The 14,182-nt window shown below is 47.8% G+C and overlaps 1 protein-coding gene across 5 annotated transcripts; it reads left to right on the plus strand.

Annotated features, from left to right (window-relative positions):
• The first annotated feature begins 411 nt into the window (after positions 1 to 411).
• MORN4 (MORN repeat containing 4) lies at positions 412 to 14,162 on the plus strand. 5 transcript variants are annotated; one of them, XM_008703201.2, is made up of 7 exons: positions 2,182 to 2,342; positions 7,511 to 7,576; positions 9,005 to 9,102; positions 10,159 to 10,256; positions 11,965 to 12,079; positions 12,449 to 12,558; positions 12,814 to 14,162. In XM_008703201.2, the coding sequence occupies exons 4-7, from the start codon at positions 10,190 to 10,192 to the stop codon at positions 12,960 to 12,962; spliced, it is 441 nt and encodes a 146-aa protein (XP_008701423.1). In that variant the 5' UTR covers positions 2,182 to 2,342; positions 7,511 to 7,576; positions 9,005 to 9,102; positions 10,159 to 10,189; the 3' UTR covers positions 12,963 to 14,162. The 5 variants fall into 5 exon arrangements, with proteins under 5 accessions (XP_040480043.1, XP_008701423.1, XP_008701627.1 ...); XM_008703405.2 differs by lacking the exon at positions 9,005 to 9,102; XM_008703275.2 differs by lacking the exon at positions 7,511 to 7,576.
• Positions 14,163 to 14,182: the final 20 nt, after the last annotated feature.

Here is a 14,182-nt window from a genome sequence, read left to right on the forward strand (position 1 = left end):
CTGACAAGTCCTTAAAACAGGCAGAGTGACATTCCTCTAGGAACTCGGCTGTCTTGATGCTAATACTTTGCTAAGGGCAAAAGGCTTAGCTTAACATTATCCCAACAACTGCCCCCCCCCCAACCTGTAAGTCGACTATAACATATAAAAATTCCTTTGGAAACTTCCTTTATCTCTACCCCCCAAGATATCTGTTGGCAATCATCCCCCAAGCATGATGACTCACCGATAAGGGTCTCATGACTAAGGTCTTATTAGACAGTAATAAATGACGTTTTCCTAACAATAGCTAGCCCCCTCAAGGTCTTGGAAACCTTGCTTCCAAAATTCCTTAGAGACTTACACAATCCCTAACCCCCTCACAACTTGAAAGTATATAACTGGCCATTCATCATGACCCCAGTGCAGCTCTTTCCGCCCACGGTCCCGTCCCTGTGCTTTAATAAAACCACCTTTTTTGCACTGAAGATGTCTCAAAAATTCTTTCCTAGCCATTGACTCTGAACCCCAACATCTTTCCTACATCAGCCTGTACCCCCTCCTTTCTTTCCATTTTCACTGATGCCACATTACTTTTGAGATTCTCAAGATGTCTTAGCTACATTATTAAAATAGCTTGTGAATTTGTTCCTCTGCTTCCAATCTCTCTGGTTATCTCTGAGCATCACTACCAGATGAATTTTCTTAAAACACTGGTTTCCTGGTGTCACTGCTCTGATTAAGAAACTACATTTTTTATTGCAGTAAAATATGCATATTTATCATTTTAACCATTCACAAGTGTACCGTTCAGTAACATTAAATACATTCACAATGTTGTGTAACCATCACCACTGCCTATACCCAAAACTTCTTCATCTCAACAAAAACTCCGTATCTATTAAACAATAACTCCCTTTTTCTCTAGTTCCTGGTAATTTCTACTCTCTGTGTCTACGAATTTGCCCATTCAAAACACTACATTTTGCAAACCATATCTTCCCCCTAATTTTTCAGGTTTCTCCATAACTTAACCACAATCTATTTAACCTTATTTCATCAAATTTTCTAATATACATTCTCTATCTAAGAAGATGTTTTCTTGACATGCCATTATCTCAATAACTGTATATATATTTATATAGTCATTACCACACAGTTTAGCATGCTTAACCACTGAGTGTTAGAGCTGGTTGAATCTCATAGGTCTAATAGTCCAATCTCATTGTATAGGCCGCAGAGCTTAATAACTTGCTTGAAGTCACACACACTTGGTGGCAGACATGGGATTTAACACAGAATCCAAGCCTTTTAAAACAATGTAAAACTGCTGTTTTGGGAGCACTTATAATGTCACAGACACAGTACTGAGCATTTTGCACTATTCCCAAAGAAGTGCTAGGGAGTCTTTATCATTATTATTTTCATTTTCTATGCCACAGATGAGGAAACGCCCAAATCAGAGAAGGAGTTTGTTTACTCTCTTCATGCACTTGCCTTCTTTTAATAATTAAATATAGTCTTGAATTTTTCCATGTGCATGAATCTTTTCTTCTCCACATCTAGGCAGTAAAGTCCCATGAGGGCAGCGATCATGTCCTTTCTAGCTGCACTCACATTGGTCAGTAAATAAACAAATGGATAAAAGGATTGGCGTGCGCGATATTTGGAGAATTTGCTACAATCTTGACACTATATTTTAAACACAAAGGATCTGAGTAACGACAACAACACAAATTCTTACAATGAGTGAAGGCAGAGGTGTCCTGGTATCACAGTGCTGGCACGGGACTGACACTCTTTAAACTGCAGCTGCCTGTTACAATTCACAAAGCTGAAACTCAAAAGCCAGGTTTGGGTTTTGTCCTTTAATTCCAGGGAGGAGCCATTTACAACTCCGAAGGTCCGCGCAGGATCCGAGCCGCTTGAGTTGGTGGTCACTGTTGCTTCTGACCCGGGTTTTGTTTTGTTTTTGTCGACATTTCGGCTGGGCTGTCTCTGCGTAGACAGAGACCGAGACCGGAGGTCTCCGTCAGGTGGCCGAGGTAGGACTATGGGTTCAGCTCCACCCTCTTTCGGATGTTTGACCCAAGCTCTTGAGACCCTCCGCCCCGCACAAAGATGGCGCAGAGTCCGCGCTGGGCCAATGGAGAGTGGCGTTGCTCCCGGTTGCCTAGGTAACAGCCAATGGGCAGCGGGAATTACGCCCAGTGCGGTCGCCGGGGATGGCGGCGTCAAGTGGGGCAGACGCTGGTGGAGTTGGTGGAGAGGCTGGTGGCAGGGGCGATCCTGGCGGAGCCGCGGTCCCGGCCGCTGGAGCCCGGTGTCCGGGTGTGATTGTCATCCCGAAAGGCGGAGCTCAGGTTGGCCGGCAGCGCAGGAGGGAGGGGGCCGGGAGAGTGTGGTCGTGAGGAAGGAACTGAGGAGCCCATCCCGAGATGACTGGCTGGGGATCATGACTCCATCCAGGACGAGCTGGCCAGAGGGCGGGACCGGTGGGGTGCCGAACCCGGGCCTCCGGTCTCTACCGCTCGGACCGAGGCCAGGGAGGGCCCACGGTACCCGGCTTGGCGAGCGGGTGTGTGGGGACTGCGTCCGGAGGGGATGGCGGACCCGTGTGAGCAGAGACCTGGCCCAGGCGGTGGAGCAGAGCTCGGGTAGAGGGAAGGATCGGGGCTGGGACGCAAGAACGGGGTGGGAGAGCGACTAGGAAATGTTAGTTGGGTCTACGGCTTTGTTTGGCCTGGGCTCGCCTCTCACACTCTGCTGGAGAGACGTCCCACAGAGCGAGGCTTGGGGAATGGCATGCCTCAATTAGTGGATGGTGGCACGCCTGCTGGGTAGCATCTCCAAACTGCTTAGGTGTCCGCAGAGTAATTCGGCTTTATTAGAACCCGGTCCAGGCATTTCCTTTTTCATGAAATACGACAGTATCATGGCAGTCCTCATCACCCTCAAGTCTTTTTTTTTTTTTTTTTAATCTTCTTTCTGGTGTCAAGATTTTCTTCCCACTTTCTTCAATCTAACCGTCCCACAGTCTTCCTAAATAAGATGTTTACCTAGTAGCAAAAAAAAATTTTTTTTTAACTTTTCGAGTTCAAGGAAGACTTACAGTAAAAAGACTTGTAGACTTATAAGAAAAACAGTTATTTCAAGCTCATTTAAAACACTTTAAAAGGAATGTGTGACTTTTTCTTCTAGGTTTCTTACAGGCCTAATTTTTAAAAAAATATTTTATTTATTTATTTGACAGAGAGAGAGACAGCCAGCGAGAGAGGGAACACAGGCAGGGGGAGTGTGAGAGGAAGAAGCAGGCTCCCAGCGGAGGAGCCTGATATGGGGCTCGATCCCAGGACCCTGGGATCAGGCCCTGAGCTGAAGGCAGACGCTTAAGGACTGAGCCACCCAGGCGCCCCACAAGCCTAATTTTTGTTCACCAAGTCTTTCTTTTCTTCTCTTTAGGATTCTAAAAGCCTAAGACTGTTTTCTTTATAATTAAGAGAACTTTGACAAGACATTCATATTCTGGGAAGGCTTTGGAGGAACAATGTAAAGGTATATGTGGGGAAAGCTGGCTGCCTCAAAGCAATATTCTTAAAGTGAGAATCTGTTCCTCTTGATGTTAGCTTTTTGTTGTTTTTAAACCTCTGAATTTGAACAGAAGATATCATGAATGCGTAAATTTTTTTTTAGCAAGTTTGATTTCTAAACTCTAAAAAAAGACAAGTGGAATGGAAACAAATGTTACATTCCTGTCTCCAAGTTCTATTTGGAAATGTCTGGGTCAGGAGAAAATAAAGATAAGCAGGGATGTAGTCTGTTGTGCAGACCAATGGTGTATTCATTTCAGGGACAAAAGTCATTTTCTTTTAGATAAATGTGTGGATCGATCCCCTGCAACCCATCTATCAAAAGAGCAGAAAGGGTATCTGTTTAGAAGCCTGAATCTTCTTGGTATTGTAACTAGATTCCATATGTAGAGCTGAAGTCTGAACTCCTAGGCCACCTGTTCTCTTTAAGAAGTTTTTTTTTTTTGGTAACTGATACAGGTACTGATTTGCATCCTTATTAAAGTGTTGGGTTTTCAGTCTTCATCAGCTCTGGCTGTCCTGTATTAAACTAGATTTGTCTCAATGACCATGATTTCTTTTTGGGTCAGTGGCTGTACAGCTGACTGTTACTTAGCATGGCTAATTACAGAAGTCACAAGTGAAAATCACTGTCCCAGGCAGTGACAACATCAATTATTTGGACATAGGTAGAAGTTTCTAGTCAAATGGGTTCAACCGTGGCCTAAAACCCTTAGAGTCCACGTGTGTCCTTTACTTAGCACGTCCACTTGTGTTCTTGGGAAAGGACATCATGTTGACCAGCCACTGTTGGAGGGAGTTTGCACTGTCTCCCTAGGTAAAGAAAGGAATGGAAATGTACTTTTGGAAAAACAAACGAGAGAGGAGGTGGCAGGGTTAGGTGGAGAGAAGATGTTCCAGTTACTATAGCTATATGACATTATACGCCAACCTTCGCTGCTGAAAACAACCATATGATGCTCACAGATTCTGTGAGTCAGGAATTTGTAGAGGGCATCATGGGGATGACCTCACTCAGCTCCATGATACCTCAGATGGGAGGCCGACTCAGCGGCTGGGAGCTAGAATCATCTGCAGGCTCCTTGGCTCACAGCTGGTGCCTGCGCTAGGCCGATTCAAAGATGAGAATTGCCAACTGGAGCACGAACACATGTGGCTCTTTGTGGCTCAGCATCCTCACAGCACGGTAGCCCCAGGGTAGTCAGACTTCTGTGGCGGCTCAGTTCTCCAAGCACAAGCGTACCAGTGAGCAAGAGGGAAGATGCATCACCTTTTCTGATCTGACCTCAGAACACACCATCTCTTCTATCGTGTTCTATTGGTTGAAGCAACCACAAGCCTGCCCAGATTCAAAGAAGAGGAGTTAGACCCCACCTTTTGATGGGGCAGTGGCAAGGTCAACTTATAGAATGCGAAATATAGGAGATACGACCGCAGATGTCTTTGGAAATTACAATCTGCCACGTTTGGTAATTAGAGGATGATTTTTTCAGTTTCAGTGGCATCTTTAAAAACTTTAGGATATATTCCCTCAGAGCTAACAGCATACCAAAAGAGTGGCTAGGTTTACAATTTGAGGGCTGGCTAGTACTTTGTCCAAAGATAGACTTCGAACTGGAGAAATGCTGTTCCCTTTCTTTCAGAGACCTGCTACTGGTCCCTCTGAAATAAGTGGGATGCCACTATGTGGAAGTTTCACGTAGCCTTGAGAAAAAGTAAACAAATGCTGGAGTCTGCTCCCCCTCAGCCCCTGGGCAGTCAGACTGACTCCTCACATGGCCCCGCGATAACTCCTTCCAGACCTCTGAGGGAAGACAAGTTTACAGCTGCCAGACATCGGAAGGAAATGCCCTTATCATATCATCTCCCTGCATAAATAATGATTTTGTGTTTATGTTTTGGAATAGTTGTTTAGTGATAAGATTTATTATAAGATACGACCTTTAAGATTCTGACTTGGTTTGAAGGAATGAAATATTTCAGCTTTGTTCCATAAGCTGACTTTTAATACGCTGACGTCATTCGTTCTGGGAAGAGCTGAAGACGGCCTGTAGTTATCAAAGCCTATCTGGACTGGAAAGAGTTTTCCTCTGCAGTTTCGATGGAAAACTGCTTCTCTTCCTCTCATTAATGTTGTATTTGCAGTGGAGTCATGCTGACCTCTACCCCAGGCACACTGATGCTGGGCTGACAAGAGGCTTGAGCCTGAAATTGGATGCCGACCTTGTTGGAACATTGGTGGAGCAGGGATGGCACACCGGGTACCAGCATCACCCACCAGAGAAAGTGGCCCCAGAGCTTTCAAGGGGCTTTACGACAAGAAGAGAAAGGTCCCTATCTCGGGATGTCTTCTGCTGTGTGAGAGAGCCCAGGCATGGAGCTCCCGAGTAGCAACAGTGAGAAAATCCCTGGTGGAGCTGTGGGAGGTGCTCCCAGACACCACTGGAGGAGCTTCCCAAGCTGGCCTCATTCTGGGGGTAGAAACAAATGTTGCTCCCTGTGTGGGTGAGAGCAAGGGATTCTCAGAACTCCTCTGTCCTCCTAGCTGGGAGGAAACAAGAGCTTAGAGACAGGGCCAGGGCCCAGAATATGTCACTGAGCCCTGCTCTGTTCAGGCCCAGTTGTTTGCATGGCAGACCATTTCTGGGCTTATGGCATCTATATCCAGAAGCATCATGACACCGGCCAAAACTAAAATATCCCATGGGGTGCAATAAAAAACAGATGAATGGCAATTGTAGTTTACTTTCTCTCACCTTAGAATTTACCTCAGGCAAAATTGCTGGTTTTTTTTTTTTCCAAATGTTATTTGAATTACATTGGTAGCATTTTTATACTGAGACTTTAGAGAAATTTCCATTACCGTAAGTGAATGTGTGAGTTGAGGTGTCTATTTTTGAAGGAGGAAAAGAATAACATTAATGGCCAGGGTCTGGTGGTGGTCTAGGTACTCTCGTGTATCTTCTTTAATTTTTTTTAAAAGATTTTTAAAATTTATCTGACAGAGAGAGAACAAGCAGGGAGAGCTGCAGAGGGAAAGGGAGAGGGAGAAGCAGGCTCCCCGCTAAGCAGGGAGCCCGACATGGGGCTCCATCCCAGGCAGGACCCTGAGATCATGACCTGAGCCAAAGGCAGACGCTTAACTGCCTGAGCCACCCAGGCACCCTGATGTATCTTGTTTAATTTAATCCGTGCCAACTCTCTGAAGTACGTATATTTTCTGCACTTTGCAGGGGAGGAGACAGGTTTAGAGGCATTTACGTAAGCTTCCCAAGGTTACACAGTGCCCCGGGATGGGAGCCCCAGTGTCAGCCCACACACCACTGTATTACACTGGGAGGAGTGTGGGACAGGAAGACAGGATGGGGTTTAGGCGTGTGAGCCCCAGAGACCGACCCCCACGTCTCTGCTTCTAACTTGCACGTGTTAGCTGCGGGACCTTGGTGAACTTACTTACTCCCTCATGTGTAAAGTGGAAATGATAGTACTACCCACCTCATAAAGTTGTGAGCTGAAATTAGATTATGTATTTAAAAAACACTTACAGCACACAGTAAGGAGTCAATTCCTGTTAGTTGCTGTTATAAGGGTATTTCAAGTACTTTCTCTGGGGTTAGCTCAGTTGATTCTAGAGGGTTGCATTGGCTGACGTGGAGTATGAATAACCCAGCCCCATCTACCATCACAGCTTGGAGAATACAAACTAATGTACATCTTGTTTTAGTTGAACATTTAAAGCATCATTTTAGTATCACATGTGCCAGATCCCTGTTGTACCGAGGAGCCTACTCTTTTAACCCCATCTTGATGTTCCATAATGGAGACAGCAATACAACCATTAACATTGTGTGTGATTTGGGCTTCTCTGGGACTTGAAGGAAGCTAGCTGTTGGCACCAGGCCTGCAGGGATTTAAAAACCCACTCCTGTTTTGTCCTCCAGGCCTGGCCCCCATGTTCTGAAGAAGAGGTGCACCTGTCCTGTTGGAATTCAATCAGATGCTTGACGGTTAGACTCTAGGTTCATTTTTTTAAAAAGATTTTATTTGAGAGAGAGAGAGAGAGAGAGAGATCTTTGCACAAGGGAACCAGGAGAGGGAGAGGGAGAAGCAGACTCCCCAGTGAGCAGGGAGCCCGATGTGGGGCTCAATCCCAGGACCCTGGGATCATGACCTGAGCTGAAGGCAGATGCTTAACCGACTGAGCCACCCAGGTGCCCCTCTAGGTTCATTATTAATAACAGGGGACCTTTCAGCGGTGATTTATAGGTCAGAGAACTGTCACACATAGTGTACCTGCTTATTGGAGTAGTAATCCCCCTGCTTTCAAGTGTGCAGCAATCTAACGACGTGCTTGTTAAAACTGCAGAATCCCAGGCTCTAATTTACAGACTCTGATCCAGGAGATCTGGGTGTGGGCCTAGGACTCTGCATTGCCACAGTCCCTTGTAAAAATGTTGTATTGCTTAGATCTGGAAACGATGAAGAGGGGAGTAAACAGACCTAGGGAATTAAAAAAGAACTAGGGATTGCATTTTCAAAATATGTCAAGTGTTTCTGTTCGTATTTAATGATACTTTAGGTATCTTAACCCCCTTCTTATAGGATATCTCTGCATGCAAGCATTCTTTTACTGCACACGTGAAGCCATACCTAGCCAGTCTCCAAGTGTTACTGGGTTGTTTGCTTTTCTACAATATCTCTGTCATAGCCACTCCTTCTGCTCCTGTTACACTGTCTTCCCCCTAGTTCAGCCCTTATGATCTTGTACCTGGGTGTATCAGTTAGCTGTTGCTGGGTGATAACACACCACCTCAAAACATAGTGGCTTAAAACAACCACCATGGGGGCGCCTGGGTGGTGCAGTCGTTAAGCGTCTGCCTTCAGCTCAGGGCGTGATCCCGGTGATCTGGGATCGAGTCTCACATCAGGCTCTTCCGCTAGGAGCCTGCTTCCTCCTTTCCCACTCCCCCTGCTGTGTTCCCTCTCTCGCTGGCTATCTCTCTGTCAAATAAATAAATAAAATCTTTAAAAAAAAAAAAAAACAACCACCATGTATCTAGTCCATCGTTCTGTGGGTCAGTAATTTGGACCTGGGCTCGGGAGCAGCTCTGCTGGTCATGCCCGCGCTCACCCATGCATCTGTGCACGGTTGGGACAGCAGCTCCACATGACCCCTCATCACCAGCCAACTAGCCTGGGCTTGTCCACATGGGGGCAGGACAGTTCCAAGTGCAGTGAGAGGGCAAGCCCCGGAGACAAGCACTTTCCAGACCTCTGCTGTATCCCTTTTGCTAACGTTCCATTAGCCTGAGCGAGTCCTATAACCCACCCAGACCCAGTGGGCAGAGGAATAAAGTGCCCGTTAATGGAGGGACTGCCATGTCACATCACAAGGGCACGAGCAGAGGGAGAGTAATTTGTGCTCATTTTCACAGTCTCCTGAATGATCACATCTCCTGCCTTGCGAGCTTTTCCGGCTGTGGCCTCTTGCAGCTCCAAAGCATCCTGCTTCCCGCTGCCACGTTCCTTTTCCGTAAGCACTGCTTTCGTATTATGTGCCTGTTCAGAAACCCCCAGAGCCTTCGTCTCCCCCTCCTTATTAGCTGTAAACTCTTCTGCCTGGCTTCCCCAGGTCTCTATAGAGTAGCCTGACCCTAAAAGCTGAGCGTGCAGTCCAAGAGAGAAAGAACTAGCAGCAGTCAGGGGGGGCCGGGGCACTGGTTCCAGCCCGGCCGCAGACTAGCTTTTCCCTTCCCGATCTCCGTCTATGAAATGATGGAGTTTGGATTTAAATCTGAGAGTTTTCAGATTTCAGATTTTGGCTGAGTACCTATTACTCCTTAAATAAACCTTCCACTGCAGTAAGACCCAGCTTATTATTTTCCCACTGAACATCCAGCTTACGTGGCTCTTTGTGCTTTCATTCCCCAGGTTTTCTCCATGGGCAACTGCCCTTTGCTTTCTTGACTGCTTGGTTTCAGTTGTGCCCGGCCCTTATCTCTGTTCACCTCTGCCATCCAGTTTGGCACTTAATGACATTATCTCTCATATTGTTCCATGTTTCAATTATTACTTTTACCGACTAGACTGTAAACTCATTGAAGGAAGAGACTATATTTTATTTACATCAACTAAACACATAGTAGGTATCAAGCAAATATTTGTAGGTTAATCCTCAGTTTCTGTTTATCGTTTCTTATTTATTTGAGAGAGATAGAGCATGAGTGGGGGAGGGGGGAAGGGAGAGGGAGAAAGAGAATCCCAAGCAGACTCTGTGCTGAGCGATCCCAAGACCCTGAGATCATGACCTGAGCCGAAACCAAGAATTGGACGCTTAACCAACTGAGCCACTTAGGCGCCCCAGGCTGATAACTTTTAAGACCAATAGGAGGATAAGACTGTTTGAGCAGAGGTGGTGGTGATGGGGGTGGGACTAGGGGGCTGGAGAGGTGGGTATGTTTGTTAAATGTGTCCAAGGTAATATATACTTACTGGGCTGGTTAGTTGATAGAATGTTATCTGCAAAATTGTTTTGTAGGCCTTTCCTCCAGCATCCTGTGACTCTGGCTCTCTCCTCTGTTTCCTGCAGTTTTTATCCTTTTCTTCCATAAGCTGTCACCATGACCCTGACAAAAGGTTCCTTCACCTACTCCAGTGGGGAGGAATATCGCGGCGAGTGGAAGGAAGGTGAGAGGACCCCCGAAGGATCAAGTGATGAACACTTCACTTGGCTGAACGACAAATACATCAGGCTATGAAAGCCAACTGGATGAGTCTTCATGTCTAATTCCAGGATTTAATCTGAATAGTGCCTTTCCTTTCTTTGATTTTAGGATTAAATAAAGGCATTAGAAAATGTCATTGTTTGCCCAGTCTCCAGCAATGAGTTAAATCTTTCCACTTCAGAATATAAAGTGTTTTAACATCTTTTTATCCTTTAGTGTTATTATTTGGGGATTGTTTTTATAAATACTCATGTACCAGGCGAGTAAAATGAATTATTTTGAGTGCCTATAAAGTAGAAAGTGCAGAATTCATTGCAGTGACTTGGTTCCAATGAATTTAAAAAGTTAAGGAAGGGGCGCCTGGGTGGCTCAGTCGTTAAGCGCCTGTCTTCGGCTCAGGGCGTGATCCCAGCGTTCTGGGATCGAGCCCCACAACGGGCTCCTCTGCTGGAAGCCTGCTTCTTCCTCTCCCACTCCCCCTGCCTGTGTTCCCTCTCTCACTGGCTGTTTCTCTCTGTCAAATTAATAAATAAAATCTTTACAAAAAAGTTAAGGAAGATCTGGAAATTAGGACAGATAGATACTCAAGAGCAAATGACAGTTATTGCCTTGAATTTCCTGTGACAGCTCATTGCATTTGGAAGTGTCTAGTCACAGGACTGGTGAAATTCTTCAGAGCCTGAGAAACACAGTCTGACCACTTAAAAGCCTCAGGGGGCCAGTCCTAGCAAGCCAGGAACTGCCCCGAGAAGCCTTGACTTCCTACCGTTGTGCCAGTGAAGAGAAGTTCAGGCCATTTCGACGCACACCCCATTCTTTTCACGTTAGATCCTGACAGCCCATGAATTCTTGAGCCCTGAGAGGAGAAACTGGGGGAGGGGATGTGCCCTTGTACATCCCCTGCCTTTCTCCTGCCTCCTCAACACCTGCCGTCCCCTCAAAGCTGGCTGTTCGGAGGCGCCAATCTGCCAGGCAGACTGTCCCCTGGAAGAACTCCCTCATACTCTGTTGGAAAGACGTGATTGCTCCTCCAGCATCTTGCTGTTTTTTGGTCAGTGCAACGGGTAAGCACAGCCCTACAAAGCCCGAATCAGTGTTGCCAGTCAGCCTGTTAGGTTTGCCCCCTAGCTTCACGGTGCCGTGCGGCACGGTTTTCTCTCAGAGAGGCAACGGGAGTAAGTGGTGAGGGCTCCCCGGCCAGCATGACTGCTGCGTTTGCATTCTTGCTCTGCCACTGAACAGCTCTGTGGTCTCGGGTGAAGGATTAAGCTGCTCCTAGCCTTGCTTTCTGCATCTGTGAAATGGGAATAATAGTACCGTGCCTACCTCTTAACGTCGTGAGGATTAGATAGGATGATACCTACAAAGTGCTCAGAAGAGTGCCTGACACATAGTCAAGGCACCGTGGTAGCTTGTGTTATTTCTCAGCACTCTTACTCGTACCGAGAGAGACCCGCTGCACATCTGATGCCTGGGACAAGAAGGGAAGGTCCCAGGAGCCAGATTTTCCTGGTGTCTGACTCTGGGTAGGAGTTCTCTGTCCTGCTCACCTCACTGCTTCTCTTCTTTCCTTTGTGGGTCGGGTGACGAAAGACAAGGGATGTTAGGCAGCGAGGGGGTCCCTAAAGCTACCCCATCCCGACCTGACAACTGTCTTTCTCTTTGTTCAGGCCGCAGACATGGTTTTGGTCAACTAATGTTTGCAGACGGTGGCACCTACCTGGGTCATTTTGAGAACGGGCTCTTTAATGGCTTCGGGGTTCTGACCTTCTCAGATGGCTCAAGGTAAGTCCTGGGTCATTCCTTTCTCAGCTTTGATAGTGATAAATAGCTGGTCAGACCTGAGCTTGGCCCAGGCCCTCTGAAAACAGGCAAGAAGTAAGCAGTTCTTTTATTAGTTACTTTATAAATAGATCTAAAATTTGAAATGGCAAGGAGCCGAGTGACCTTCCACCCGACTGCCATTCTCTTCTGTTATCTCCTTGAGATTAGAGCCCCATATCACACATGCTCTCTGGCCCTCCTCTGCTGGTCCGGAGTGGGGTGGGTGGGGGTGGGGATTCTGACGCAGGCAGAAGTCACTGGTAGCTGTTTCACACAGTTAACCTCCACAGCTCACTGCCCCCTGCCAGCTCCCATCCCCTGTTTCTGCAGGTACGAGGGGGAGTTCGCCCAGGGCAAGTTTAACGGCGTCGGAGTCTTCATTCGACATGACAACATGACATTTGAAGGGGAATTTAAAAATGGCAGAGTAGACGGTTTTGGTAAGTCACACCCCGCAAGACGGGTGACCGGGGGGAGCATGCTAGGGGTGGGAGGACACCTTGTTAGCTTGGATGCTTTCAGGGATGTCTACCAGTCCATAGCGACCGGGCCCTGACGCCCAGCTGGCAAACTTGCCCACCCAGGGCTCAGGGTAAGAGCGGCAGGTTTTCCTTCTGCACAGCTCCGTGGTGCCAGGCTGCTTTCGGGGTCGCGCACACCCTGTCAGTCCCGTATTTCCTCTGTCCCCCTCAAAGGCCTGCTGACCTTCCCTGATGGCTCTCACGGAATACCCCGCAACGAAGGTCTGTTTGAGAACAACAAGCTGCTGCGGCGGGAGAAGTGCTCCGCGGTCGTGCAGCGGGCCCAGAGTGCCTCTAAGTCAGCTAGGAACCTCACCGCCTGACACACGTCCTGCACCCGCCGCCAGGCAGGGCCGAAGTGTGGGCCCTGGGCCGCCCTCGAGGTGAACACCTGCCCCAGACGTGAGAGGAGATGAGAATGCCCACGGAGAAGAGGCCTGGACACATGCCCCCTCACCTGCCAGGCGGGGATTTGATGACAAAAGTCGTGAGGACTGCGGCCCCCCGGCCCATAGCAGGGTCACCAGTTCTGTATCTGCCTCTCTCCCTGGTTGGTATTCTCTGTCCCTAATGCCTCGGGTCGCCCAGTGCAGACCTGCTTCCACTTGATTTCCTGCCAACGGAGGCAGAATCTCTTCATTCTGCCTGTCCTGGGGGCAGATGATCCTAGCCCCAGATTCGGGCTAGTGCTTTGTGCTACCCTGGAGAAACAGGGAGACACATAGGGGTGGCTTAGCTCCGCAGTCCTATGGAAGTCAAAGCCAGAGCGTTTCCGTGTGTCACCCCCTCATTTGCTGCTGGTTGGCTTCATGGCTCCGGGCCTTCCACTTTGTCCTCCCAAGCTGGTATTTGTGTCTGCTTGGCCCCCTGTGAAGGGTTCCATAAGAGTGCGATTTCCCTCTCCCCTGACTGTACAAGCTGTTTTCCTTACCTGAGTTCCAGCAGCTAATTTGTGCCCCATTGTGCCTCTCTCCTTCCTTAGACACGGGACAGGATCCCTTTTGGGGACAGTCAAGAAACTGCTACAAGGAGTCATCTCATAATGTGTATTTGTAACTTACTCTGGGGTAGACGACAGACCTCTCTGGGCCACTTCAGGCCCTACCGTGGAGGAACTGAATCCTTAGGGATGGCTTGGGCTGACACAGCCCCTTCCCAGTGGACCCGTAGGTCAGACCCACCTCAACCCCTTGGGGTTTGGGGTGAAGTGGACCCATCCTAGGACTGCAGTGGAACCAAGAGAGAATTTGGCTCCTTGCATTTGGTTCACTATTACCTCTTCTACCACGAGCTTGGCCGTCAGGCCTGGGGGTCAGATCTGGACAGATGGGATCCCTGCGGAGTTCATCACGGAGGCCGCCAGTCATCCCGGAACCCAGACGTGCCCGCTCCACTCCCAGCCCCTTATCCTCACTGAATGTCTCCTCAACAGCAGATTGTGGTGGAAATTATAGCCGTGTGCCTCTATTTATTCTGAGTTGTACTGTAGAAACAAGTGTTTATGAGGAATAAACAGATCACCAGAACTGCCTGTACTTAGTTT

Source organism: Ursus maritimus, unplaced genomic scaffold (genome assembly GCF_017311325.1).
Source record: "Ursus maritimus isolate PB19 unplaced genomic scaffold, ASM1731132v1 scaffold_7, whole genome shotgun sequence".
NCBI classification, from domain to species: domain Eukaryota; kingdom Metazoa; phylum Chordata; class Mammalia; order Carnivora; family Ursidae; genus Ursus; species Ursus maritimus.

Coding starts and splice junctions, on each gene's coding strand:
- MORN4 (XM_040624109.1), top strand. CDS start 2,033: ATGGGTTCAGCTCCACCCTCTTTCGGATGTTTGACCCAAGCTCTTGAG. Junction 2,343..11,964: donor TCCCGAAAGGCGGAGCTCAG/GTTGGCCGGCAG, acceptor CTCTTTGTTCAG/GCCGCAGACATGGTTTTGGT. Junction 12,080..12,426: donor ACCTTCTCAGATGGCTCAAG/GTAAGTCCTGGG, acceptor GCCCCCTGCCAG/CTCCCATCCCCTGTTTCTGC.